The following is a 25,719-nucleotide window of genomic DNA, read 5'->3' as shown; positions in this document are numbered from 1 at the left end:
TTCTTAGGAAGATTAACAGTCAAATAATAACTATAGATCTAGACGATAGATGTAGACAATGCTAATGAGAAATCTCCACAAATAGTTAAAGAGTTACGCGCTGATAAAGAGGCAGGTAGATGGGCAGGTGGGTGGGTCACATTAATATAACATTAAATGACTATACCCTGTAAAACTCGTCATTACTCTTTTTTTACCCTTGATGGGTTTGCTCTTGGCCCCAGACTTGCCCGAACGCATTGACAAGGCCTAAGATGGAGCTCAGAAGGTGCCTGTTCACTCTGGCCTTGAAAGCATCCGGGTTATATGCATTCGGAAATACAGGGGGGTTAAAATGGCCACATCGAAGCAATTTCTGTCTAAAATTGACGTGTGTCCCATTTTTATGCCTGTCGATTACCTGTCTCTTTCCTATTTGGCGGATAAGAAAATGACAGATATAACTAACTAACATAATTATCTTATGCGTGGTTTGCGTCTCCTCTCCGCTCTTTCCGTTTTTTCTATTATTATTTTTATTTTTGTGCAATTGTTTACTTGTTAATTTTATAATTGTATTTTTTTGTGTTTTTAATGTTATTTATAGTTTATTTTTTCTTTTTGTTTCGTTTTTCATTCATTGTTTATTCTTGTTGTATTTAGTTTTATATTATTTTCTCGTCATACGGCACATTTGGGTTACACTGTAATGTTGTACCTTAATAAAATGAGTAAATAAATAATAAACATATAGTGAGATGGTGTACGGTCACGAGCATTAATATGTATACAATTTACCATGTCACATTAACTTTTTTGACAAATTGTACTGTAAGTCTCACTAAATGTCAAATAAGTTAGTGCGACAGAGTCCTAAAATGGGTACATTATATTGCTCATGACTGTACTGGAATCAGAACCACTATACTCGTAAGCTTATACTAAAAAAATACTAAACATATATATTTTTTTTAATATCATGTAAGAAATGTACTGTGTTGGAGTTCCATGAATAAATAAAATAAAAACAAAATGCTACTCACCCTATGGTTCTGATAGGCGGTGACAGCGGTGAACCCTGTCTCTTGGAAGACGAAGGTGCGGTAGGGCACGGTAGCCGGCGCAGGCGCCTGCCCCTCAGCCGGCAGGTACACCACGTGCAGCCGCGGCTGGTAGCGGTGCATCGAGTTCAGGATTATCTGCGCGTGAGTTGATACGTTAATATAGGGCTGGAGTCTAGTTTAAATGCTTCAATAACCTCCAAAATAACGAGAAAATAACTAACAATGGCAATAAAATAAATACATATGCAACAGAAAGATAGTAATAGCCTGGTGTGATAAAAAAATAATGCCCTGACAGCTGTCAAACTAATCAAGCTAAAGCGCTTGCTCACGCATGCGGGATTGGCACTATTTGGCACGCATGCGTAGCACATGCAAAGAACTTTTTCACATAATATGTGCATTTATTGTAAAGTGCACGTGACATGCGCAATCGAGTGCGGGATGGCTGTGCGTAAAATTTTACGCATGCGGAACCGCGGGCGTGAACTTTGTAACGTAGCCTTAGTTTCCTACAAACAGTTTTATCTAAACTATACATAACATTACTAATACTTTATTGCGCAAACAGAAAAAGCAAAATACAAAACAAAATTAAGAGAAATAGAAAGAGCACAATAGGCGGCTTAATATCAAGTGGATTGATTCGGAAAATTCATGAAAATTTTAGTGATTTTTAAATAATTTTCCGTTCCATACTTTTGCGCCAGAAAATTCCACTTGATATCAACTCAGAATCATGGTCTGAATCATCCCACTCAGTATTCGTTACGATGTCGTTATCCTGTATAATATAGCGGGATACTACTTACATGTCCATTGTCGTCGAGCTGGTTGTTGGTGAGCTTGAGCTTATCGAAGGAGACCAGCTGGCGCATCCAGTGCGAGCCCGGGGCGGGGGAGTCGGGGTGCACGTGAATGCGCGGCGGGGACACCGGGTCCGCTTTACCCGCCACTACCCAGCTTGAACTGCACGAGGTTGTAGATAAGAGCTTAACATTATAATTTGGTCCAGACAAAGTAAAGGACATTGACCAAAGTTGTATGGAACTTGGTCCAAATAGCCACCTTTTTTTTTTGACGTGACTTATTGTGGATTTGCCGCAGGTGGCGTTAACTACTTGGCCGGACAAATGGGGAGCGCTGAAGGCTCTCACCCGATACCAAATAGCCACCAATAACGAGACCTGACAGATGTACCGAAATACACCACTAAATACTGAATAATAAATACCAAATTGCAGTCAAAAATATGATGTCAGTAAAAAGTTATGGCTTAATGATTTTCATGAGAAATTAATCCTACATCATTGTTCCGAAGGTTGCGAACCAACATTTTTAACTGATTAGGGTTGTTTGATTTGTCTTGACATGCTCTCTGGTTCCACATAATTACCAGGGTCGGAGTATGGAGCTGGAAGGTGGTGACAAAGGAATTCTGTTGTTGTATGTCGAGTTTGGGTTCGTTTGATTCGTCTTATACTCTGGTATTACATGATATCCGAAACAATGATGTAGAAAATATTTTCCCAAGAAAAGGTTAAAAACGAGATTTTTTTATCTATAACTTTTTACTGACAGCATATGTTTGACTGCGGTTTGGTTTTTATTAATCAGTATTTAATGGTCTGTTCAGTTTCGGTACATAGGTCTCGTTGTGGTGGACATTAGGACCACTTTTGATGAATCTCCTTTAAATTAAATGCCCATTGTTCACTAACACAGTTGGCTCGACCATTATAATATTATAGAAAAAAACATCTATATTGGGAGCAAATAACAAAACATAGAACACGTTCAGCTGCTTGTCTTCCCGGGCATGTCGTAAAATCCGACAGGGGATTGTGTCCTCTAACATAATGGACAATTATTATGGGCGATAGGCTGATCCCTTATCGCCATAAGGTTCATCATATCCATCTTAGGATTTCGTAACAACAGTGGCTACAAGTTGTCTTTGATTACTTGTGGCTCCGCCAACCCCATTAGGGATTACGTATGGTTTATGTCATCATCATCATCAGCCCATTAACGTCCCCACTGCTGGGGCACGGGCCTTCCCTATGGAGGATAGGGAGATCGGGCCTTAAACCATCACGCGGGCCCAGTGCGGATTGATGGTTATTAACGACTGCTAATGCAGCCAGGACCAACGGCTTAACGTGCCTTCCGAAGCACGGAGGAGCTCGAGATAAAAACTTTTTTTTGTGGTTACCCATCCTATGACCGGCCTTTGCGAAAGTTGCTTAACTTCAACAATCGCAGACCGAGCGCGTTTACCGCTGCGCCACCGAGCTCCTCGGTTTTATGTATGTAATAACAAAAAGTATGTTCTTTTGGATAGATAAGAAGACCAAACCTGTGGAAAGCGTATCGGTATCGCTTATCATCAAGCGGCACAAAGTCCACCAGCAACAGATAGTCAGCGTTGGGCAGAAGACCAGCCAACCTCGCTTGCAATGCAGGGAACATCCTTCTCCCAGCTTTGGTCACTATCATCTCAGTTCCTAGCTCGTGAAAGCTGCGCCAGAGAGCTGATAACTCCAATGTTGCTGTGCACCTGGCGACTGCTGGATGCAGCGTCATGTTCTGGTTGTTTGATATCTGGTGGATGAGGAGAGCCATTGTTTATGATAAGACGCCAAGCACAACATAGGCATTGGGGTCTTTTGTAATTATTATTATTATTAGCCTATATGATCCCACTGCTGAGCAAAGGCCTCCCCCATATTTTTTCAAGTATCCCGGTTCTGTGCGAGCTTTTGTAATTGTTTAGTTTTATTTTGGTGCAATAAAGTATATTTGTTTTCAGGCTTGAATCACCTGATTGTCCGAAAAAGCAAGATGATTCCGTGCTTCGGAGGGCACGTTAAGCCGTTGGTCCCGGTTATTAGCCGTAAAAACACCTCCACCAACCCGCATTGGAGCAGCGTGGTGAAGTATGCTCCATACCCCCTCCGGTTGATTGAGGGGAGGCCTGTGCCCAGTAGTGGGACGTATTAGGCTGTTTATGTATGTATGTTATGTATGTATTTGTAAGACGCCTTAATAATAATTTGCGAAATATCGTCGCGATGATTAATTTATTTTTCTAAAGTACAATACAAGGATCGATCAACCTGGCGTTGTAATTTTTTGTCGATACTGCAACGTCAATCTACGTTAAATATATTCGTGTGCTCTAAGGCAGGTATACTATGAACACTTTTCGATAGTCTATTAACATAATGTAATATAAACAGCCTATACAATAAGTGCCACTGCTGGCCAGAGGCCACCCCTTAATTAACCAGAAGGGGTATGGAGCAAACCCAACCACGCTCCTCTACTGCGGTGGAGGTGTTTTTTTTTACGGAATCATCTTATTTTTTCGGACAATCATGTGATTCAAGCCAACAAAATCATTACCAAAATAGGACAGTCTCACAAAGTGACGTCCCCATCGGGAATCGAACCCGGACCTCCGGATCGCGAGCCCAACGCTCTAATCACTTCACCACGGAGCCTGTTATAAATAAATATTAGTAATTTTGTGTAAAAAACTACATAATTGAATACTATATTAGCATTACAAATAACGTATAAGGTAGGTTATTAGTGTCTGGGGGGTTAAAATGGCCACATCAAAGTAATTTATCTAAGAAAGCAATATTGCATTTTGACATTTGCGCATATAAAAGTAAGTACGCAATGCAAACAAACGTCAAATAGCAATATTGCTTTCTTACATGAATTGCTTCGATGTGGCCATTTTAACCCCCCTGATCTAGACTAAGCCTGTGTTTCAGATGTTTCAGACGATTAAATTACTAAATAAATTAATTTAATGAATAAACAACGATAAAATTTAAAACTAAAAGAAATGTATAATACAATTATTTATTTTATTTTTATTTTATTTATTTACATTTCGCGACTTTACAGTGCAGAAGCGCCAATGCGCTGTGAAACTTAGTGTACTCACCACCCTGGGCGGCAGCGGCTGCGGCGGTGGCGCAGAGTGGGCGCCGTGGTCGCGGCAGGTACTCTCGCTGAGCGCTTGTAGGGGTGAGTAGGTGCTGCGTGTGCATAGCGACGTCTGTAGACAAACGCATACCGCCTTATCACACAATGAAGACTAACTATGCTATGCTTCTATGCTGTTCTGGGAGCATATAAAAAACATAGAACACGTTCAGCTGCTTCTCTTCCCGGGCATGTCGTAAAAACCGACAGAGGGATTGTGTCCTCTAACATGATGGACTACTGTTATGGGCGATAGGCTGATCCCTTATCACCATAAGGTTCATCATATCCATCTTTGGACTTCGTATCAACAGTGGCTGCAAGTTGTCTTTGATTACTTGTGGCTCTGCCCACCCCATTAGGGATTACGGGCGTGAGTTTATGTATGTGTATGTAAGACTAACTATAAACTAGGTTTAAAATAACCTGCACCACGAAAGAAGTCAACTGATTTTAATGAAATTAATTGACAAAGCCATTTCCTTTTGCCCGTATTCGCAATATTCATAATTAAGTACTTAGTTTATATAGCAAATGTAAATTGTTACTGGCAATAAATTTATTTTATTCTTATTCTTATTCTTAAATCATAATACTAACGCAAAAAACTAATTCTAGTCATAATACTATAGCGATAAGGCCGCCATTTGCCACTTAGTTAAGAGTCTTTTACGATATAAATGAGATACTTTTTACGATACATCATCTCCCTAGCATTATCCCGTTTTTCACAGGATCCGCTTACCTAACCTGATAATTTGACAGTTCCGGTTTTTTACAGAAGCGACTGCCTGTCTAACCTTCCAACCCACGAGGGGAAAACCAGCCCAATACATTTGTACTACTACACCTATACTACTAGGTAGGTATACTTTTTACGACACGTCAAATTGAAATTTTCGTTAAAGAACTCACATCTCTAATAGGGTGGTGAAGCGGAGGCAGATCGGGGGGCTCATGATGGAGTCTGTCTCCCAGTGGCTGAGGCAGGTACGTGCTGCGCGGACACTGGCTGCTCGGTACCAGACCTGCATATGAAAAACACATAATATAACAACAACACAAGGTCACAATTTCATCCCAATTTGGGTAGTCAGAGATACATCCATCTTGCTATGAATTAAGAGTCCACACTACGCTAGTATAATACTCTTATCTAAGTCCACACCTCACAGAGTTTTCTGTTAGACCATCGTGGTAGATGGTGAGCCGTATCGCCGACCATAATAGTCGAGTCAACTGTGTTATTGAAAACTACACTTAAGATAAAATTAATAACTCATTGGTGCAATCCATACAGGGGTTCGAACCAAATAATACATAAAATAAAATATAAAACTTAAACACTATGGTCGCACTTCTCGTGTTGTTTCGGTGGTGCACGTCGGCGGCCTACCGCGGAAGCGAGGATACCAGAAGTCTTTATGTCAAAAGTCTTCCTACCCTAGCTATAATCCTAATAGCTATTTGACATAGTGTCATTGGTGGTAAATTTTTGGTCAGTTTATATTGCCTGTTCGGATATTTCTTCTAAACTTTCTAATCTAGAACTTTTTTGCACAGACTTGGTTTAGCCAGGAACCTGGCTCCCAGAATTGCGCCAAACATTGCATCGTTTTAGTTTGGTTAGGACATTACAGGCTGATCACCTTATTGTCCAAAAGTAAGATGATCCGTGCTTCGGAATGCATGTTAAGCCGTTGGTCCCGGTTATTACTTACTGATGTAAGTACGTAGTCGATACATGAGTCATGCCAGGGGTCTATGGCGGCTCAATAATAACCCTGACACCAGGGTTGATGGGGTTGGTAATTCACCTCACAATCCACACGATAGAACAAGAAGCATTGCGGGTACTAGGTGCCTGACAAAAGTAGGTCAGATGCATCTCTAAGTAGATAAAGTTATACAATGTTCGATTTAATCATATTATTATCATACAGTAGACAAAATAGTAAAAAGTTGGATAAGTACAACGTTACCTAATTGCAGGGTCCCGTTTTTAATTAAAACGAATAAAGAAAGTGAAACTCTTTACACGATTCACTTTATTCTTGTCCTCGTTAAAAGTCATACCACATATCATAACACCGTTTACCGGCAAATACGCACATCCACCGCACTTTATTTCACATCAAGTTTCACAAATAAAACCCCAAGTATACGAGTATCTAAAGGAAGAAAAGGGAACATAAAACTGAAGATAAATAAACAAACACTGCCATAAAAACCGTAAGCGTCCACTCTCGGCGGACATCTCACTCAACTAATTGCCGTAATGGCGGGAAACTCAAAACTCCAAAATGGCGGCAATAATTTTATCGCACGTTGTCAGCGCGGGAATATAAATAAGACGGGCGATGAAAACTATACTTACGTAGCACGACAATGATCTTCGTTTTATTTTCAGACGCTCTACTTTTATTTGGGGGTTGATTTATGTCAATAGTTTCGGTATGGAAAGGATGAGAAGCTGCTGTATTCAATAGTAAAAAAATATTTTTCTTTACTTGAATAACCAACCACAAATAATGAGTGATATTGTCAGTTTTATAAAAAAAAAACATGTTTTTTGCTACTGCCCATTTGGGGGGTTAAAAAGTTCACATCGAAGCAAATTTATTTAAAAAAGCAATTTGATTTGTTGACATTTGCACATATAAAAGTAAGTGCGCAATGCAAACTAATGTCAAATAGCAATAATTGTTTCAACCATAAACTGGAAGTTGAAGATGAATTGCTTCGATGTGGCCTCACCCCCTCTAATCCCTCTGATCTTCCCCTCTCCCATCCATCCTTTGGCGTCCTTTAATAATAAAAAAATCTTTATAATAATATATGTAGATTGGAACCTTACGATGAAGGTCATAAAATGGCGTTGCCTCAACTGGACTATCACGGCTTCTGACTCTGATTATGATTATTGTGAATTTGTGACTGTGCACGTCCCTGAGTCATTGATTTACCACTACCTGAGTACGTAAAGCTGCCACAGAAACGCTGTTTGAATCACCTGATAAAGATATAAAGGCCTTAGAGAGAGTACGTAATTTCGTAAAATTTTGACATAACTTTTATCATTCGACGATGTTGTCACAAATGTTCCAAATTCTATTTTGCCGTCGAAAATAATATTCCAAATTGTTTCAAAATGATCTCAATCGGCGCCAAAGTGCATGTAGTCGGAAACTATAAATTTTTTCGCCTGCGCGTTGAGTAAAGCATAATTGTCAGTTTATGAATTATTTGTGCGGAGTCACAGGCCCTAATGTGTCACATGTCGCTAAATCATCGAGACTACACCAACGAGAATATATTTTTGTTCTCACACGCAACTCGGAACGATTTGTGAAAAATACGCGCATTAAATTCTGGAATATTAAAATGTGACATTTCGGAATGAATGGCATGTTATATTTATCTAATGACACGTCAAAACATATTTGTAAATCACTTTCACTGGCCTGCTGGGTTTTATTTTTTCCAGACGTGTCACTGGAAGGTTCAATCGGTGTAGCCGTCCTACATTTTGTAGCATTATACTCTTAGCCGTAATTTTCATTTTTCTTAAGTACCTAAGAACTAAGAAGACATATTAATTCACATCTGTAATCTTAATTAGTGTTATAACCGAGTAGAAGAAATGACAAGAAACTGCAATACAACGTGCCTTTTGAATCAATTAGTAGTTTACTTAATAGGGTATTTGACTGAGTAAAAGACACATTAGAAATAGAAGCCAGTCTAAGATGATCAAAAATCAATCTCATTTAACTTTTAGAATTATTTTCGAATTTGAATTATGAATTAATTAACAATGAGTACAACGTTTGACCGCTTTTATTGATGACGTCACATATTTCCATACAAACTCCAAAGAAAACTTTCGTTTTGACGTTTCGTAAAAAGTATCTCATTTGACTAGGTTGTCAAGTAGCCTATCATACATAATTATTACGCTGAAAATTCAACTTTTCTCAGACGTTATCATAGCGAATGACATTATAATTAGCGTTCAATATAGGACAGGCGCATCGCTTAGATATTAGTCGGTAATAAATTTCATAGGTATTGACAGCTAGAGGTGGTTTTATTTCCACTCTAGTTGCATCAAATCCATCACGTTTGCCAACTGCATGCTTATGGCATCATAAATTATGGAGCTTGTCATCTGACACGCGGCAAAAGGTTGCGGACAGGTTGAACCGAAAGTGGGCAACGAAGTTTTGATGTCTCCAATATCTTGAAAGAGCCATAGATAAAAATATACTTATCGAAGTAAGTAGTACAGAAATTGCACAACATCATCATCAGCCCATTAACGTCCCCACTGCTGGGGCACGGGTCTTCCCTATGGATGGATAAGGAAATCGGGCCTTAAACCATCACGCGGGCCCAGTGCGGATTGATGATTATTATACACAAAAAAAATATAGTTTTCATCTCGAGCTCCTCCGTGCTTCGGAAGGCACGTTGAGCCGTTGGTCCCAGCTGCATTAGCAGTCGTTAATAACCATCAATCCGCACTGGGCCCGCGTGATGGTTTAAGGCCCGATCTCCCTATCCATCCATAGGGAAGGCCCGTGCCCCAGCAATGGGGACGTTAATGGGCTGATGATGATGACTAAGAAATCTAAGTACACGACGCAGATCCTCTCGAGAAACTATTACAATGTTTATCTGACATTCTAAGATCATCATTATCCATCCTTCTGCCCTTATCCCAATCTAAGCGGAGTTGGCACAACATGTATTCCTCTTCCATTCATTTCTGTTATTCGTCATCTCAGTACTCACAACTTTCACACACATATCTTAAAAACACATATTCTAATAATTAAAATAAACACAAATAAATTAACTAAAGACTAAAGATGACATTTGTGGCAAAATCGTTTTTAATCATGGTAGCCCAGTTGCTAGAACGCTTGCCTCTTGCTTTCTCGCAGGTTCGAATCCAAGCATCCAGCACAGGCCTAAACCAATGATTGACAATTTGTTTTCGAAATTATGTTTGGATCATAAATGATAATCACGTACTCAGTGGTGAAGGAAAACATCGTGAGGAACCCACATTACCGAGAAATGCATTTTCGGAGGTATGTTGTCTCGAACTGTGGTCAGTTCTCGAATTTAAATAATCAAATTCATAATAATATTAAAATGCATCATATCGATTTTATTTTTACTCGAGTGAGTAATCGATTTGTAGGTTATATATGTCATAATAACACTGGCCAGAAAAAAGTTGATGCTTTTGGCGGGCTGTCATTACGAAAAAACAAAATAATTTTCAGAGAACAAAAGAAGGTGCATTAGAACAGAGAACAGAAATCAGTGAACATTCAGATTATTCAGAAACAGATCAGAGCAGGAATAACAGTGTATTTTCAGATATAATAATCAACAACAGTTCTTTCAGACTTCCTGTCGATGTGCAGGAAGAATATTCAGTTAAGTCTTATCATCATCATCAGCCGTACGACGCCCACTGCTGGGCATAGGCCTCCCCCAAGTTAAGTCTAATAATACTTATATATTTTCCTAATTACTTAGATATCAGTTATGCTTTAGGTATTTGTATTATTTGGTATAAATCGACAAAGGGAACAAATGAAATTGCATTAAGAGGAGAAAACAGAAATCAGTAAATATTCATATTATTCAGAAGCAGATTAGAGAAGAAACAGTGTGGTTTCAGGTATAACAATCAACAACAGTTCTTTCAGACTTCCTGTCGATGTGCAGGAAGAATATTCAGTTAAGTCTTATAATACTTATATATTTTCCTAATTACTTAGATATCAGTTATGCTATATTTGTATTATCCGATACAAATCGATAAAGAGAACAACAGACAGTAAACAGTAAAACGGATAGTAAAACAAACAGTAAAACATTGCAGTAGGTAATATCGTTGTGGTGATTTATCAGGTAATCAGATGAATTTATCAATTCAATCAGGTGGACAGGGATGGCTGTAAGGGGCGGTTGGAGGCCATTCGCGGGGTTTCACCCCATATTCTAACATCGTGGGTTTTTTACCCTATATTTAGACAGTTATGGGCACGTTGTCCATTTGTGGGTATTTTGCCCCATAGGTATTCATATAACTATGAAACATTCTAATCTCATATTCTAACATCACAGGTTTTTTACCCTATATTTAGACAGCTATAGGCATGTTGCCCATTTGTGGGTATTTTGCCCCATAGGTATTTATGTAACTATGACACATTTCAGTTTTGGAATGTGATTCAGAATTCAGATAATTCGTGACCGTACATGATTATGTATGGTTCACGACATGGTGGAGATGCTGGGATCTCTTGAACATGTAATTTAGTGTTATGATACCCAGTACGAAATCAGTAGATACAGAATATTTGACATTAAATCAGATGGACCTAATTAGATGGACCAATTCAGTTGTTAAATCAGTTGGCTCAAATCAGATGGGCCAATAAGAGTTGTTGAATCAGCTCAAATCAAATGGGCCAATAACAGTTGTTAAAGCAGTTGGCTCAAATCAGATAGGCCAATAACAGTTGTTAAATCAGTTGGCTTAAATCAGATGGACCAATAACAGTTGTTAAATCAGTTGACTCAAATCAGATGGGCCAATAATAGTAGTTAAGTCAGATGGACCAAATCAGTTATCAAAGCAGATTGACCAGATTAGTTGCGAATCAGATCAACCAAATCAGTTGATAAATCAGAATGACGAAGCCAGTTGTTAATGTTATCAACATCAAATCGCATAGACCATGTAACTTTTGACCATAACAATTATGACCATACCATGTTAATTATCAACATTAAATCAGATTGACTATACCAGTTATCAACATTAAATCAGATTGACTAAACCAGTTATCAACATTAAATCAGATTGACTATACCAGTTATCAACATTAAATCGGATTGACTATACCAGTTATCAACATGAAATCAGATCAGTTGAATTGAGATGTTAAGTTTGTTGTCAGTCAGTTCAGTTCATTTACGAGTTTCGGAAAGTACGAATTCATCGATTTTATGTATTTGGGGTATTTTTTATTATGTTCTACTTCAATTTATATTGCAAAAATTCAGTGTAAACATATTCGAAATAGTCAGTAAGTATTGTTATTAGAATGACTACCAACCATTTGCTAAAAGTTAAGACCAAGTTTTCAATTAAATATCGTATATTAACCAATTCATATGCAACAGTTATAGTGTTATCAGTGGCGCAGAAGCAATCCGGGCGTCATTATCCACAGCTAGTGGATGCCTTCCAGGTTATTATTCATTTCTATTAAGAGTTCTTCCTTGTTGACGAGCTTCGGGATTTGGAGAACATTAATCAGCAGTTCAATGAGGTAAACTATACGCCGACGCATATCAGGGAGCTGTCGATGATATCAGCAGCCTCGACTTCTTCAGTCGCAGATCAGGATATTCAGGTGAGAGCCTAATTGCCCTCTATTAGGCTGTACCTCCAGTAGCAACAAATTGGAATAGCTCAAATTTTTAGTCCTTTTTCAGTCGTTAGTTGTCAGCACAAACCAAACATGCTAACATCATCTGGAGAAAGTTGTGATATTAGATATATAAAGTTGTTATATTACTGATACTTTTCAGTTATCCAGAATAGACATATCTGCTTATGTTTATTGAAAACATCAGCAAAATTTTGATTCAGTGCGCTGTCTCATAATCAACAACAGCTTCAGATAAATTAACAGGACATAGCAATGAAACAGAGAAGTCAACAAACTGCTTCTCAAGCTGTTCAGAACATAGTGCAGCAAATTGAACAGTCTACTCAAAATCTACAGCAGGTTTTAGAATCTGAACTTATTCAAAACACATGTGTATTTCATAATTCTTGCGTCGGGGCAGTGTCTCGAACTGTGGTCAGTTCTCGAATTTAAATAATCAAATTCATAATAATATTAAAATGCATCATATCGATTTTATTTTTACTCGAGTGAGTAATCGATTTGTAGGTTATATATGTCATAATAACACTGGCCAGAAAAAAGTTGATGCTTTTGGCGGGCTGTCATTACGAAAAAACAAAATAATTTTCAGAGAACAAAAGAAGGTGCATTAGAACAGAGAACAGAAATCAGTGAACATTCAGATTATTCAGAAACAGATCAGAGCAGGAATAACAGTGTATTTTCAGATATAATAATCAACAACAGTTCTTTCAGACTTCCTGTCGATGTGCAGGAAGAATATTCAGTTAAGTCTTATCATCATCATCAGCCGTACGACGCCCACTGCTGGGCATAGGCCTCCCCCAAGTTAAGTCTAATAATACTTATATATTTTCCTAATTACTTAGATATCAGTTATGCTTTAGGTATTTGTATTATTTGGTATAAATCGACAAAGGGAACAAATGAAATTGCATTAAGAGGAGAAAACAGAAATCAGTAAATATTCATATTATTCAGAAGCAGATTAGAGAAGAAACAGTGTGGTTTCAGGTATAACAATCAACAACAGTTCTTTCAGACTTCCTGTCGATGTGCAGGAAGAATATTCAGTTAAGTCTTATAATACTTATATATTTTCCTAATTACTTAGATATCAGTTATGCTATATTTGTATTATCCGATACAAATCGATAAAGAGAACAACAGACAGTAAACAGTAAAACGGATAGTAAAACAAACAGTAAAACATTGCAGTAGGTAATATCGTTGTGGTGATTTATCAGGTAATCAGATGAATTTATCAATTCAATCAGGTGGACAGGGATGGCTGTAAGGGGCGGTTGGAGGCCATTCGCGGGGTTTCACCCCATATTCTAACATCGTGGGTTTTTTACCCTATATTTAGACAGTTATGGGCACGTTGTCCATTTGTGGGTATTTTGCCCCATAGGTATTCATATAACTATGAAACATTCTAATCTCATATTCTAACATCACAGGTTTTTTACCCTATATTTAGACAGCTATAGGCATGTTGCCCATTTGTGGGTATTTTGCCCCATAGGTATTTATGTAACTATGACACATTTCAGTTTTGGAATGTGATTCAGAATTCAGATAATTCGTGACCGTAAGTACATGATTATGTATGGTTCACGACATATGTGTAACCTGTATTGGGCTAGTTTTTCGCTTCGCGCGGGAAGGTCAGACAGGCAGTCGCTTCTGTAAAAAACCGGACCTGTCAAACGAATTAAAGGAGCTATCAGAGTCTATCTTCCAATAGCCCATAGTTATAATAATACAAAATTCCTTTTCCTAGTCATTACAATAACAACCTTATATTAATCAAATCAAATATACTTTATTGCACAGAACTAAATTTCAACAATCAGGTATAACACATGAATACAGTAAAATACAGTAATATTACCAGGTCGATCATAAGTGGTACCGACAATAACCACAATTTAAGAAAAGAATCCCTACACTCTACATATCAATACCACTACCTATAAGGAACATGATCTTGCTTCCCGAAGCAGCAGTTAATAATGCGTAGTTTGTTGGGGCGGCCAATTTGTATAAGGGCGCGTAAATCAAACGTACACCACGCGATGCGACGTGGCACGGCGTCGCGCGCACGTGTGCTTTGACGCAGGGCTAACACCACGTCATTTTTGGGACCAATGGACAATTTTGAAGACCAAAACTTAGTATTTGTTGGATTAGTGTGAGGCCCTTTTATCTCAGGACGTCCACCACCACCATATGATCACTCTAATGAACATCCTCTATGCTTTTTGTACCTAATTGTTTTGTGATTTGTAAGTGATGTTATTGTCTTGTCTTTGTGTGTGGCGTCCTTTTATAATAAACAATAAGATCCCCACACATCCCTAGTTTGGTTAGGACATTACAGGCTGATCACCTAATTGTCCAAAAAGTAAGATGATCCGTGCTTCGGAAAGCACGTTAAGCCGTTGGTCCCGGTTACTACTTACTGATGTAAGTAAGTTGTCGTTACATAAGGCATGTCAGGGGCCTTTGGCGGCTCAATAGTAACCCTGACACCAGGGTTGATGAGGTTGGTAATTCACCTCACACGATAGAAGAAGAAGATAATAAACAATTTCTATTCTATTCTCTTTTCAAAGATACTGACACACACACTCTACATTGACTTTACTGATATTTTTCGCACGCCAACAAGGCAGAACATGCTGAACTTAATACATATATTTGTAAACGGTTCATCATATCCAGCTTACGACATCGTATCAACAGTGGCTGCAAGTTGTCTTTGATTACTTGTGGCTCTGCCCACCCCATTAGGGATAACGGGCGTGAGTTTATGTATGTATGTATGTATATTTGTAAACATCTGAATTATATGACCATGTTTTAGCAAATAAACATTTCTGTATCCAATAAAATACGTGGAAGTCTTTTTTGGAACCCGAAGCTCTTGTCAAGCCAGGACGAGCATTTTTCGATCTGTTTTCTGTATGAGTTATAAATAAAATACACAAATATAGCTCTACCTTTTTCTTGCGCTTATCGTAAGAGAAGGATGGCACTAGTTTTTGAGCTGTCAAGCTAGAAGAAAACTGTTTCTACTAGAATAAGCTCCGGTATCTTGATATGATCTTGTAAATGATAGTTACGTGTCTTGAGTTGACATGTTGCAAATAACTGGGTTTCTTTTTTGTAAACTTTAAGAGTGTTTTTTTAAAATACGGCTTCATCTAAAGAACGGCTTAATCTTAAACAATTTTACGATATAGATAAATTAATACGTTAACAATAAAAAACCCATCGTTCTTTTATTTTTCTTCAAAAACCACCTCCTCTCTCATTTCTTCGGCTCCACCCCTGATGGTTGCAACCGGAGCGGCGCCCGCGCAAGATTTATAGCGCTCAATCAATGCGGATTTATCGCCGAGGAAGTCCCGACTCCCACCGCTTTTGTCACAACTACCGAATTAGACGCGTTATAATTGCTCGCTCCACCTGCGTACGAGTCGAATTGCTTATTGTTCGTGTTTGTACTTTTATTGATTGCTATGACTTCTTTATTGTGATGATTATTGTTGTTTCTTGTTGCATTTTCTTTACACTGAAGATGAAATAAGCGAAAAGACCACAAGTACCTTCTAAATCACAAATATTCAGAATATCAATGGTATCATTAATAAGTATTTAAAGGATCACGAAGAAAGATAAACCAAATTACTTATATTTTATCTATTTTGATAAGTACGTCGTAAAATCCGTTAGAGAGATTGTGTCCTTGCTAACATGAAGGGCAATTGTTATGGGCGATAGCCTGATCCCTTGTCACCATAAGGTTCATCATATCCATCTTAAGACTTCATATCAACAGTGGTGGTGGACTCATGGTTCTGCCCATCCCATAAGCGATTAAGGGCGAGAGTTTATGTATACAAGGTCAGCTCAAAATTCTGAGATAATATCAAATAGAATTTTCGTTCGCAAAATTTACGATTTCTCAAATGAAAATCAGATCATATATACTTTGTTGCACACACATACAAGAAATATTATAAAATATCATACCTAAGAAAGATAACAGCACAATTGGCGACCTTATTTCTCAACAGCAATTTCTTCCAGGCGACCAGAGTCAGGAAGAATTAATTGCTTTTATTTTCAATTCCATACTTTTGCGATGGAAAATTTCACTTGTTAGTAACTCAATATCATGGGCTAAATCATCCCCCTCAGCTATCGATACTGCGTCACCTTATATTATATATACGTCATGTCCATAGCTCCAGTTCAATTTTATCACAAACATAGCGTGAGACGTTGCAATTTCAGGGTTCATTTCTTCGTAATGTCCAATGGTTCATGAATCATTACACTTAGCACTTCAAACGGGGTTGCTTACAAATAGACTCGTCCGATGCGAATTAGTGGCGAAGCGGATCCTTTGATCTTGGTGTCAACATTGCTGGCGGTACTCATTAACAAGCCGATCGACACACGTCATGGGGAAATTCTTCAGAAGCTTTGGGAAGAAGTTCAGGAATTGCCAAGTTAGGTACAAGAAGCAATCAAATGTTGAGCACTAGACTTCAACGTTTATAGGGTTCCGTTAATTATTGGCAATGCAATAGACCTAATTTGGGTAGCTTAATAGTAACCCTGACGCCAGGGTTGATGAGGTTGGTCATTGACCTCACAAGAACGTACGTTACTTTCTTGTTCTGTAGCTAAAAAAAACACAAAGAAAGAAAGAAAGATAGAAAGAAAGAGCGAGAAGAAAACATTCCTAGTTTACAGACAACTAAATAGTGCAAGAAATGATTAATTGGAAAACTGAGAAGTAGAAACATATACAAAATCAAAAGAAAGGATCCTCTCACGTGTTCCTGGATATGAACACGTTAAAATTAATACCTGTAGATAATCAGCGGGTCTTTAGGAGAGTCGTGGTAACCGAGATGGAATGCTTGAATCTCATTGGTAAGGTCATCGCGTCGCATGTTCGAATGTGAAGGAAAATCTTTATAAGGACATCAACATTCTCGAAAAGTGCGTTTCGATGGTATGAGACTTAACCTATATTAAGCTGGTTTTCTCGTAACGGAAGGTCACATCAGATAGTCGCTTCTATAAAAATCGAAACTGTCCAATCTGCAGGTTAGATAATCGAACCCTGTGAACTCGATAACGCTAGACAGATGATGAAGATAATCGCTGCTAGACTTTGATGCAACATTGTCCCTTACGGCTGCACAGAAGACGCTAATGTCTGTTGTGATTGCTGACTGATAGCCAGCGATCTATTCTGGCCAGCCCCCTTGGCACCTGGCGCGACTGGCATCGTCCTCCAATTGGCACCTGCCACAGGAGTTATGCAAGACTATCCACTGGTGCCGATGGATGGAGTGACGTCAAATAATGAATAAGCAGGGCAGGAACATACTCAGTAAAGTTGACATTTTATACACCTTTTCTTTTGTTTTATCCGACTGTGTGAAAGAAGTGGTGTGATTGTTTTAATGTGGCTCTCTGGAGAGCAAAATAATCTTCAAATTCGACGATTAATTTTGATAACATGTGTATAGGTTGGTACTTATAAAGAATGAAATGAGTTGAGTGGGTTGGGGCAAGCCAAAATTTGTTAAATCAAGGGCCTCTTAGGAATTGCCAGCTCCAAAATTGGAATTTGGACGCACGTTTTGAACGGTTGGCGTAAGTGAATCAAAATTTCGAAGTTTCAAACCAATTTGTCGATAGCTGGTTGGCATAGCCTTTAGTGTTGAATCTCTCGAAATTCCGGCCTAGTAATTATAGCCCAAAAAATCTTTTAAAATTACAACGCTATGTCACATCCCTACAATACCCTTAAAAAATCAAGAATTATTTAACAGTGAAATGACAAAAAATTGGCAAATGATTACCACCATCCCGTATAACTCTATATAACAAAGCCATTCATCATAGCGGAAATTTAGTAAACGGATTGATATAAACATCGGCATGTAATCGCGCGCATGTTGGGCTGTGTATCAAAATCGACTCGCGCGCAGCCGAGAATAGCGATCGCTGGCAACATCAGTCAATCAACAGTCACAACAACGCATGCGCCGTGACAGCGACACCTACTGACAATGCCTTCCTAGAACGCATCTGGCGAAATAGCAAATCAAATAAACTCGCTCAGCTTGCATATGGGAAAGATGATGGAGCCAGATACATTGAAAGTTGAATGATTAATTTATTAGATTTGAATCAAGACAAGAGGAGCTCGGTGGCGCAGCGGTAATCATTCATCAATCGCTTCATACACGCACGCCGGTTCAGAGTAGATCGTATTAAACATTTTCTAAGGACATCTCCAATTTGGTCAAAAACAAAACAAAACAGATGTTTTCAATAACCCTGGTCGAGGTTAATGCAGAAACCAAATGAAACCAACCCTTATCAGAATCAGTCACAGTATCTTTCACCATTTCTATCCAAATCAATTTAATTCAATTGTTTCCACTCTTGCACTCTTACGACCACCTACAAACCAATCATTGACATTCCTCTCAAAATTCTCACGCCAAAACAAACGATACATTTCAAGTGTTCGAAAAAAAAAATTAAACAAAAAATCGGCCGGTATTACGAACGGTTGCGAAGGAAAACAAACAATTGATGAAATTTATAATCGTTTAGGGCCCGTTACACATGTGGCGATTGAGTCACCAGATGTGGAATGAAAGTAAAATGATTATTTGACCGATCGTTTCGTCAAGATTCTGTCCGTGGTTCGAAACTGTGAAAGAGTAGGCTGTAATATTTGATAGAGCTATTTGAAATCTTTTATTGGTAAGTAGGTACTCTACTTACTGATACTTTAACGACCTCCGTAGTCCAATGGTTGAGCGTTGGGCTCACGATCCGGGCTCCCGGGTTCAAATCCCGGTAGGGACATACCTCAAAAAATTACTTTGTAATCCCTAGCTTGGTTAGGACATTACAGTCTGATCACCTGATTGTTTGAAAGTAAGATGATCTGTGCTTCAGAAGCCACGTTATGTCGTTGGACCCGGTTACTACTTACTGACATAAGTAACTAGTCGTAACATGAGCCATGTCAGGGGTGTTTGGCGGCTCGATAATAAGTAAAAATGCTGACACCTGGGTTGTTGAGGTTGGTAATCCACCTCATAACCTGCACGATAGAAGAAGTAGACTGGTACCTTGCTAACTTATTATTAATATTATTTAATTATGCACGGAAATGTACAGTTAATAAGGCTTGAGAAATATTTGCTTTTAATTAGTTTTAGAAGTCAGATTCCCTAGCGCGAATTTGCCCGCGCGGAATGTCTTTCGGCAAAGATTTCAACATAAGAACTATATTTCTCAAAATTTCTTCTTGTTGTTCTTCTTCTTATTGTTTACATTATTTGAACTATTTTCTTGCGAGATTGTTTTTCCTATTTCCTACCTGAAAGGCTGAAAGACACGCTTTTGATTTACCGAGAATTTATTAAACGCGGCGCCTGCGCTGTTTATAAGGATTATGGTGGCTTATACTCAGATTAACAAGTCTTAAAACGGTTAACAGAAGTCGAATGGGCTTGAATTATAACTTTCTAACTTGTCTACTTTTGTAAGGTGCATCTGGTTATCGAAACTGCTCTTATTTTTAGTAGGCAAGACTATATCCCAATGGGGTGGGTAGAGGTACATTCGTCGCTAGATGAACTAAGTATCCACACTATATGTTTTAATTTGTATACCTAAATTATAAGGTCGAATATAGCGGACATCCTAGCTATAAGATCATTTTGTACCTGTATTCTTACAAATAAAGAACTGTGAATTTGAATTTGAACACTTCAGCGAGTTTTCTGTTATGTGGTGAGCCGTATCGCCAATTCGCCATCTATAATGGTCGAGCCAACTGTGTCAGTGTAAACTCTTAATAACTTATTGGTGCAAATCCGGTACAGGGGTTCAAACCGGCGCTTCGGGTATTTTTTTTTTATTTATTTATTAAATATTAATACTAAATACTTATCAATGCCCTGCAAAACTCATTAAACAGTTTGTCTGCAAAGGGAAGAGTCTCTAGTAATAACATTTATATCTAATACCTCTTTTAATTTAAATATTATGTGGCATTAGGCTTTATGTACTTATTGTCTTATTTTAATAATGTAGAAATAAACAATTGAATAATTCCAACATCCTTTTTCGACGCGTTGGTAAATAACAGTACCAACTTTAAATACTACCAGCATTAACTTCACCTAGGCATTATTCAAAAATGTTAAGTGAACCATTTCATAAAACTGGCAACACCATTAGATAACGGTTTGATGAAAATATTGATATCTATTTTATGGTGGATACATCTCTGTTTGTTTTCCTAGCCACCGTTAGTCGGAAGCTATACGTAAATTATGCTACGATACAGCGCAGCGCGTACAATTTCTGAGGCTATTTCTAATGCTTTGTTACTTTCAGGGCTGTCATTTCTTATGATATCTATATTCGACTTATCTTCACTACTCACTTTTCTTCTCTATACTTAATTTACATTAACCTTGTCGACTTAAGTTTAAAGGTTCCTTTCGTCCTTTTTTTACTTTTACTTAATGTTTTTTAAAGTTATGTACCAGGTCCCTAATTGTATGTCTACGTGTATCATCTTTCCATCTGTCTGTTCGTTTGTCCTACATTCAAATGGACTTATAATCCCTATCACAGAACAAATAAGGTCGGTTTTTGTTTTAGTTATTTTGAATTTGGATGTCACCCATTGTGCGGTAGATATATATGACATTATTATCAAAATGAGCAAAACAACCTTATTTATAATTCCTTATAAAAATCAAATGTCTGACAATTGGGATTTGATGTACTTTCAGCTTTAGGCTACACCGATCACAATCTGACTGATAGATAATTATTTTAATATTGCAGCTACAAAACCGAAAATAATCGTGCACCAAAGATGCCCAAACATCAAAAGCTGCAAACGTCAAGAGCCGTTCAAAACTCGAATAAAACGAGTATCATTTACCAACTGTTGATATCTTGATACATAAAATCTGTGAACCCTGTAAGAGCGCGTCTTCGCACGGCCGCGATATAGCGCAAGCAAAACAAACAGACGTTCGGTCTCGTGTTTATTGTTGTAATATTTTAATTTCAATTTCGAGCTTGTTGTTGTAATGCTGAGGACTTTGAAGTACAAGATACCCGCAACAACACAACAAGGATGGTATTGAGCATAACATAACATGCAGAGGCGGGCTTTTTAAGTAAGGTTTAGTTTCATCACTAACTTAAGACGACCCGATTACTCTAGACATAGAGGCGGCCAATCAGCTCGCGACACCAAACACTTGTTCGGAACCCCGATACCGACCCCGCCGGCCGGCGTGGTCGAAGATTTCCCTCAATCAATGCTTATCGCTATCGACCCTATCTTATCTTATTTAGCCTATACGATCCCACTGCTGATCGACCCTATAGGACTCTTAGATCGACTCTTAGACGACGCCCTGAGCCGAGGTTCGCGCCCAACTGGGCACCCTCAGGCCTGTCGTCTTAAAGTCAGTTTTTTTTTTAATTTAGTAATTTTTATTTCCTATTCAAAGGCGATCACTCCACTGTTTCACAAATGTAATCAAGGCCGAGTTTGTATATTATCCCATCAAAAATATTGTATGATTTGCGCGCGTTTGTGAGAACTTTATTATAAACACGCACATATGGAGGCAAAACGCGAAATTACTCATGAACCGCAGTCTGCCGCAGCTTTGTATCACAGTACTTATACTTATGTTAATCATCTTCATCTCCTAGCGTTATCCCATTTCCACGAGGTCCGCTTACCTAACTTGAAGGTTTGACATGTCCGGTGTGTTACAGAAGTCGATCGGCGTGGGTTGAGAATCAGTGTTGCCCTCTGGGTAAATTTTCACTGAACCCTGGCTTTTATTGGTGAGCTGCACCCATATACCTTTATGTTTTCCAACTAAATATTAATGTGTGTATATTTTAATGTTGTAAATGTATACGTGTGTCGTAGGTTTTACCTAAATAAACTTTTATTATTATTCTTTATCTTCATATATTTATAATTCTCTCCGAAGAGGTTCAAATTATTAGTAGCGTCTGCCTGTCTAACCTTATAACCCGCGAAAGCAATACCAGCCTAGGTTATAGGTTAGATCACATAGGCTAGAATTTGGCTTAATGTACTTATTTATAAGGACCTATCTTTATGCAGTGCCTATTGTACAAGCTGTTTGTTTCGTTAAAAAAGAAAAAATAAATAAAATAAAATATCAATTGTCTTTATCCAAACTAACCAATGTATTTCTACATATACGCAGCGCGCATGTCTCGCAGGATAAATTACTCCAATTAGTTCCGAAGTCGCGCGCGCCGTCGTGCGTACGCGCACCATTATGTTGAATTTTTACTACGCGTCGGAGTAGGGTTGTATGCATTGTATATAACATAAGGTCACGACTATATCCCATTGGGGTAGTCAGAGGCACATCCATCTTTTTTTTTTTGACGTGACTTATTGTAGATTTGCCGCAGATGGCATGGATTAACTACTTGGCCGGACAAATGGGAAGCGCTGAAGGCTCTCTCCCGGTACAAAGTTTAAGACAACAGGCCTCAGGGTGCCCAAATGCGCGAACCTCAGCTCAGGGAGTCCACCGCAACTAAGAACTAAGTACCAAAAAGGATGAAGTTAGTAGTAGTAATTAGGTTATGTTTATTTTGACATAACTCATTATGGATTTGCCAGTGGCATTAATTACTTGGCCGGGCTATTGATGCGCGCTGAGGGCTTTCTATATGTCAAGTTCGACTTCTTCGAGTTTTGCGTCATTCGCCAAAGGACTAGTAAGAAGTAAAAAATGTCTTTAAACTACAAAAGTACAGTCATGAGCAATATAATGTACCCACTTTAGGACTCTGTCGCGCTAACATATTTGACATATAGTGAGGCTCACAGTTTAATTTGTCAAAAAAGTTAATGAGACATGGTACCAAAGTGTATTCATATCAACTCTCCGCCCCGCGCCAATACGTATCGGGCGCCGACCTCATCCCCTCAGGGTCTTACTTTAGTCTTAAATCACCATTATATACCGTTAGCGGCTAAGACTAAGGAGTAAGGGAGATCCAATTCCGTAAAAAGTATTGATAAACCGACGTTATTCGCTAATAATCTAAAAAAGTTCCTCATTTAGAAACTACTATGATGTTTTTTTTTTTCTGATAAGTTGAATGAATATTATAATTAAAACACATAATAACGGGTTCTTACCGCGTTTAAATGGGGATATGCGGCAAAGAAAGAGGGTAGACAGATATGTCTGCCCGTAGAAAATTATGGATCTACCTACTCCACTCCAATCTCATCAGTCATCCCGTGATCATGGCACTTGCAACAGTGTCGAAATATCGGGAGTCTCATACCCATTTAAACGCGGTAAGAACCCGTTATTATGTGTTTTAATTATGACAATAACCGCGTAAACTTAAAACAATGTATGAATGAATATTAATTATTACTATTAGACTATTCGTATTATTCTCTTAAGTTATTTCTTGATAAAATGTTAATAATTCTTGTATAATTTATACTAGAATATATATAATATTTTACATAAATTGTTAAATAGGTAATTGTTTATAGCTTATTGTATGAACGTAAATACTGACCACTTAAGAAATGTTATGCTTAAGTTGCTGTGCCCCAGCGGGGCGTCACAATGCACCTACCATATCCTGTATACCACCTATGTAAAACTGTGACTTGCAATAAATGATTCTGATTACGAGAGCGGACAGTCTCTCGCTCGCATTCACTCGTTAAGCAGCACATGATAAGAATAAGATTTCTGTAAAGAGTGTCCGCGCTGTGCCGTAGCGTAATGATCAATTAGTAAACCCTAAACTCGTTGGAATACCGTCTGTTACATATTGGTATGATTTACTTCGACGGCAGGTCGTCACTTCCCGCCCCGCGCTATAATTCACACACTATAGCATGGAGAGAGTTACTTATACATAAACACATTAAACATAAGCTCGCGACTACGTTGGTCTAACGGAAAGCTCGGCGAGGTGTGGGTAATTAGTTCATCTTATGGTGGATGTACCTCTACTTCTTCTATCGTGTGGGTTGTAAGGTAAATTACCAACCTCATCAACCCTGTTGTCAGGGTTATTAGTGAGCTTTCTGGAAAATCAGGTGATCAGCCTGTAATGTCCTAACCAGACTAGGGATCACAAAGTGATTTTTGTGATATGTCCCCACCGGGTTTCGAACCCGGGACTTCCGGATCGTGAGCCCAACGCTCAACCATTGGACCACAGAGGCCGTTGATGTGCCTCCTAACTACCCCAATTGGGATATCATCACTTATATTACGAATATATATTATTATGTATTGGAATATTTCGTCAAAGCTTTTAGCAATGTGTAGACGATATCAAGTGAGTGATAATAATATGCTGATCGTCATATTCGTAGGAGTAGTAAAATAAGACTGGGGGGGGGGGGGTAAACCTACCACAGCCGCTGGTGGGGAGCGGAGAGTCTCAGTTTAAAACTATACTTTGTATCTTACGAACTGTTTGAGATCGTAATCGTGCGATTGTACTATTTTTATATAGCTCGATACATGTTTAAAAGTTCAATTCTTTTTTTTCTTTTTGTTTTTTTGTGTTGTTTTGTGTCGTTTGACGTATCGAATCGACCCGTTAATAGTTTACTATTTTAAAAGTGCGTGAATCTTTAGTAATGACTTGGTATATTTCAGTAGGTATGGCTATCGCTATCTGTTTTATTAACACAATAAATATTATAAATAATGCTTACTGTAAGAATTTGCATATAAAATAAATCGTTTAGAGTCAAGATAAATATTCAAAACCCCTCTATGTGGGTTATTAGCGTCTCATAATGAAGTGTTTCACGGCGGTATATTTTTTGCTCGCTCCGTACGATTTATTCGTGTGACGTTTAGTGGGATTCCTCGAAATAAATAAAATGTATGAGGACGAATAGTCGGGACTCCAGTTACTTTCCGAGTTTTGGACATTTTAGAGTTGGATTTCTTACAAATTGTTGCAGGTTTTAGGCGCTTTAGGTAGTAAGTATTTCATCATCATTAATTTGAGAGCCACGCTCTTGTCGGTGTAGCATTCTCTATGCTACTTTTTTA

At 38.3% G+C, this 25,719-nt stretch overlaps 1 protein-coding gene and 1 long non-coding RNA gene across 2 annotated transcripts in view; both read right to left on the bottom strand.

Moving 5' to 3' along the window:
• The window catches only part of LOC126375902 (T-box transcription factor TBX1-B-like), a 49,323-nt gene that overhangs the window by 12,606 nt on the left and 10,998 nt on the right, over nt 1-25,719 (bottom strand). Inside the window, exons 2-6 of the mRNA XM_050022990.1 lie at nt 5,964-6,076; nt 5,008-5,121; nt 3,403-3,647; nt 1,856-2,012; nt 1,023-1,178 (exon numbers count right to left, since the gene is read on the bottom strand). Coding sequence (XP_049878947.1) covers nt 1,023-1,178; nt 1,856-2,012; nt 3,403-3,647; nt 5,008-5,121; nt 5,964-6,076 — 785 coding nt within the window. The remainder of the gene's footprint in view (nt 1-1,022; nt 1,179-1,855; nt 2,013-3,402; nt 3,648-5,007; nt 5,122-5,963; nt 6,077-25,719) is intronic.
• Nucleotides 11,143-14,073, bottom strand: LOC126375969 (uncharacterized). The gene is made up of 2 exons (XR_007567669.1): nt 13,847-14,073; nt 11,143-11,178 (listed from the first exon to the last, which is right to left on the bottom strand). It is a non-coding gene; the product is annotated as an uncharacterized LOC126375969 (long non-coding RNA).

This window comes from Pectinophora gossypiella, chromosome 20 (genome assembly GCF_024362695.1).
Source record: "Pectinophora gossypiella chromosome 20, ilPecGoss1.1, whole genome shotgun sequence".
Classification (NCBI taxonomy): domain Eukaryota; kingdom Metazoa; phylum Arthropoda; class Insecta; order Lepidoptera; family Gelechiidae; genus Pectinophora; species Pectinophora gossypiella.
The sequence above is the reverse complement of the archived record's forward strand: the minus strand, read 5'-3'. Positions and strand labels throughout refer to the sequence as shown.